General features: G+C 35.4%; 1 protein-coding gene across 1 annotated transcript in view; it reads right to left on the bottom strand.

Annotated features, from left to right (window-relative positions):
* LOC101853076 (baculoviral IAP repeat-containing protein 3-like) overlaps positions 1-4,334 on the bottom strand; it is a 21,048-nt gene extending 16,714 nt beyond the window's left edge. Inside the window, exon 1 of the mRNA XM_005095343.1 lies at positions 3,455-4,334. Coding sequence (XP_005095400.1) covers positions 3,455-4,334 — 880 coding nt within the window. The remainder of the gene's footprint in view (positions 1-3,454) is intronic.
* Between the last annotated feature and the right edge of the window lie 752 nt (positions 4,335-5,086).

Below are 5,086 nucleotides of genomic sequence, written 5' to 3'. Positions count from 1 at the left end.
ATATATATACATGATGTATATATATTATATTTTTATGTAGCCCACGAAAATAAATAAACAAATCTCTTCAGGTCCTACTTCTGAACTAATAAAAACGATGTACTGCCTCATGAGCGTTCACTTTAAAATGGGTTTCTCAGTATTGAAATGTAGGCCTACTTCATAGTTAATTCGAAGTCATCAGCGACAGATACAAATACAGTACATAAATAAACAAATATCTCTTCAGTCAGGCTGCTTGTGTTCGCAGCTGCGAGGCAGGTGTAGTGAAACCAACAATGTATATCTGGGCCTATAACTAAATATTATTAGAGGATCAGTGAACAAGTTGCAGTCAGTTGGAGCAATGTAAGGGAAGGGAACTAATCAATAAAACCCCGACTGAGATTTCAGTTGTGTTTCATGACCACAAAATATCACGAAAGCACGAGTAAGAGAAGAGTAGTAGATCGGTCCAATGGTTTTTATTATATGATTTAATGTTACCCCCCCCCCCCCAAAAAAAAAACCCAACAAAAAAACAAAAACAAAACAACCAACCAACCAACCAAACAAACCCAAAACAAAACAAAACCCAAGGTCTTTATATATATATAAGGCTCGAATGTCCCAAGAACAGACTTCGTTTTCCTGAAGTACAGACACTTTGTTTGCTACTTAAAAGTCCATCCTCTAGATTTATGCCAAAAAAAACTACATTTTTGGGACTAGCACTAGACAGCACAGTTTTAAGGCCAACAATTGACATGGTGATAATGACATTATATCAAGTGGAAGGAAGGGTCAAGACAGCTTTTGCTCTAGACAAAAATTAAATTATCTTTATTTCTAAACAGAAAAGAAACAATTTATCATTTTTAAATGTTCGATTTCACTCACACGCTGTCCAGTTTTACCTTCCCTGAACTCTTTCATTCTTTTCTCTCTTAATTGTATCTTCTTCCTCCTCCTCTAATCTCACTGTTTTTCCTCTTTCATCAAAATGCCTAAAAAACAAACTACATCATCTCACTCCTAAAAATGCTTTACCACTTTCCAAATACTGTGTATAAATTATCTTTAAAAACATAGACAGTTGGAGAGGTATACATACTCAAACTGGTAGTTTTCAAGAGGGTGGGTCGGGAAGAATAATAATTTTTATTTCAAGGAAAACCTCACATTTTCTTGATCTACATTTTGTGGTAAATATATTATATTATATAGGCAGGATAATAAATTTAAATACATGATCAGTTTTATACAGCTGTTAATGAACAAAAACATTATCTGGCAAGTTGGAGAATTAACCATAGATTACCAAAATACTTTATACACAATCTTTACAATACTGGTTGGTTTTACTGACCGGACTGAAAATTGCTTTTTTAAAAACTCTTTATCATTCTAATGATAAAGTGAAGTTCAAACCTTACACTTTTAGAGTAGTTAAATATTCATATATTACAGAGTTGTGTAGTATATCCTACTTGTTGATTTTTAAACAAGAACAAAAAAGTAAAAACATGATTTCAAGTTTTAAAGAAAATCTCAATGCACTTCACCTAAGGCATGGACTTTGTTAATTTGGCTCAATCAAAACAGGTTTACTTATAAAATAGACATTGGCTGCGAAAGAGAAGGTGGCTCTGCTTCACAAATGAAAAAACATGTGGGGGTGAAAAACTAACATTTGTGCGTCAGTGATGCCACTGGGATTTTGAGAATTTAAATAACTAAAAATTACAAAGAAGTTGCTGGCAAACAAAACAACACTTAAACTAACAAAGAACACGGAATAGAATTAAAATGAAAACTTTTTTGGAAATGAAAAATAAACAAAAAAACTTCAAGCGCACAGCATTCTCCAACAGTGTGTGTTTTCCACTGTAAACAGCTTTACTTTGTACGTCATTTTTAAAATATCAAAACGCTGCACATTTTGAATTTTAGTTGAAACTACTAAAAACACAAAAAAGCCCCCAGGTTGACTTTTATTCATTCAGGAAAAACGGCATCCCTGGTGTCGTGCATTTTTTTGAGACTCGCCGAACTTTCAAAAAGTAACTTTTTCACTCTCCCTTGATGATGAAAATCTCTTAAAAACATTGTCAACGTACTTTTACTACGTACTGGTTACTTTTTTACAAACTGAGACCTGACTGTTAGAATAATTTTAGGTATTTCCAGGAAATAAATAACTGAAACTGTTGGAAATTTTTTTTTTACTCAACACACTAAGAGCAACACCCTAAAGATTTTGTTACAAAAATAAATTGGATTTGATTGAACCTTTTCATTAAGATAAAATGAGTGTAACCACTTTCAAATCTCACAAAATCTTCTGAAACTTCACAAAGCTTTTAATTTCAAGAGGACAGAAGCACAACATTACTTTATAAAAAATAGCTTTCTGGTCCCTAGATTGAGAATTCTTTCTCAAACCATTTTAAAACACCCGGAGCCATTCATTATAATATACATTATTTTTGAATTTCTACTGGATATTACTACTGTGTACAAAAGGTTCACTTGACAATTCAAATTCTTTAAAAGCTCATTAAAAAAATTTTGAGAACATCACAAATAAATCCGAATATAGAGAGACAAAAAGGTGTTTTTTTTACGGAGCGAAGCTGAGACGAGAGACAACTTTTTAAAGTGTTAAAAACTAAATTTTTTAACTTCTCGGGAAACTAGATCATAGCTTTTTAAAATTTATAACAAGAATGGTAGAGCAAGAAGTAGTGTTGGTGGTGGTAGTGGTAATAGTGTGGAATTTTAAAACTTTTTATTTTAAGATAATTTGATCTAACATTTTTGTCGGGCATCGTGGTGAAATCAAGTGCATGTCAAAACAATAAAATAATACAAACTGGTATTTTTCTGAGCTTGGAGCAATTTTTTCAAAATTTTCTAATTGGCTCAACATCTAATTTCTGTGTGAATGTTGTTGAAAAACATTAATTTTAGAGACACGAAAAATATAAATTTCCAGTTTCCAAGGACACAACAAGCTTTGAAAGTCACCTTAACTTGGTGGCCGTTTTTCGTTAATTTAAATTATCTCCTCATGATACATGAAAAAATACACGCAGGCAACCCCCACCTTCTTCAGTCAAAATTTTACATTAAATGTATCTTGATTTTCATTCCGGAGAGATGGGTATTTCTTGTTGCCAAAAGCAAGACAAGATGAAAAAAGCTGATAAATTCATGAGCGCCAGATTCCACTGGGTCGTGACACATTTTTGTGTACAGTGGAACTTACACACACACACACAAAACAAAGCAGACAAAATAAATTTTTTTTAAAAACTGGTCTCTGCTGTCGAAAAAAAAAATGTGTAGGCTACATGATGTAATAGATGCAACTTTTATAAAATAAAGGATTTAAAAAAGCAGTTGGACCAGTACACACAGACTAAATTTCTCAAGGAAAAGGGAAATTCTGAAAAAATTAATGTCAACTTACCTGTGTAATAAAATCCACATTCCGCCATTTTAGCAGGAGTAAGAGATCGTGCAAGGTACTTCAGCCAATTATTGTAAGTGCCTTCTCTTACTTCCACATCCTCAAACTCTGGATGTTTGATAGAATAATGAACACTGCTAGCCTCAGAACTCTGTGAATCATCGTTTAGGTACCGTGACCTAATTTTATCCCGAATCTTTCGTTCCAGTTCATGAGAAACATTTCCGACATCATACAGTTTGACGAACGGACAACTGAGAGATTTTTCTCCATGTACAGATCGGAGACTAGGACTGTCTCTAATGATAAAATCAAGCTCCAAGTCACAATAAACGCACACCACTTTCCCAGAATCAATTTTGAAGATGAATCCATCTTTTGCGTACACTGCTGCATTTTCCGAACCTGGATCATTGTAAGTAAGTAATCTGTGACTCTCAAAAAGCATCAAATAGTCTCCATGTTTCGGTTTGAATGGATGTTGAATATCAGCTAAAATGTTGGAGGACGATCTACGGGAGTCTGGAAAAAGCTGCCGTCTAAGACTTTCTATTCTTGATCTGTGGTTGTCAGGATCGCTCTCAATCAATGGGGAGGTTGAAGTTGAAGAAGGAGGGGTGTTCATGTATGGGCACTTTGGATTTAGGACCCGATGAACGGCTTGTGGGGACTCCCCACACCATCCCATGTACTCTGCTCCACAGTACGAACACGTAACTTCATCAGATGTAGGCTCTTGTGGTCTCATAAACCCTGCTTCGGCTAATTTCAGCGGTGAATTTGACAGCGACAACTGAAGATCATTTGGCAGTGGTGAACGGTAGAAAGTTTCCAACCGCTTCTGTACCGGAGTTGCAGTAAGGTTGGACACGAAGTCCATGATGACTAGGTATCCAAGAAAGGTACAGAAATAAAACTAAGTGTAAAAAAATTCGAATTACCCTCAAATAGTCACTATGGAAAACACTTTTGTTTATATTCCTATCGGAAACTGGTGAAGGCGGCCATTTGTAATGGGACATAACACACAAGAAGTCCAGAGTTACTCAAGACGCGTTGGAGGAGTTAAATCCCTTCCAAGGTAAAAATCGGGAATTCCCGGTTGAAACTTTTTTTTTTTTCTTTTTTTTTCCATTTTCCACATCCGGCTTCCTCCGGCTTGATCTGAGTGTTTCACTGTTTCAAGGTGTAAGGGGGGAAGGGGGGGGGGGGCTTTGTAAAATCTAAAATCTATTAGACCTAGAGAATCTAGAGCATTATTAGGGCTATTCTAAGAATCGAAATGGACTGACTGACTGACTGACTGACTGACTGACTGACTAATTTACTTACACTCACAATTGCTGACAAATCTTGACTTCAAGTTTTAAAAGGTGGTTGATATACTAAATTTGGTGTTGCCAACCACATAGGTGTTAGCCTATTGTAATTATAATTAAGCGTAGTATTAGATCTAGTTCGTACAATTGCATCTACTCACACTCAAACACATAGGCCTACACATACGCGCGCGCACGTGCACACACACACACACACTCACACACACACACACACACACACACACACACACACACACACACACACACATACAGATTATAGCTACACTTTTAGGAATAAACTATCGCTCACTGT

The sequence above is a fragment of the Aplysia californica genome, unplaced genomic scaffold (assembly GCF_000002075.1).
Source record: "Aplysia californica isolate F4 #8 unplaced genomic scaffold, AplCal3.0 scaffold00101, whole genome shotgun sequence".
Taxonomy (NCBI): domain Eukaryota; kingdom Metazoa; phylum Mollusca; class Gastropoda; order Aplysiida; family Aplysiidae; genus Aplysia; species Aplysia californica.
The sequence above is the reverse complement of the archived record's forward strand: the minus strand, read 5'-3'. Positions and strand labels throughout refer to the sequence as shown.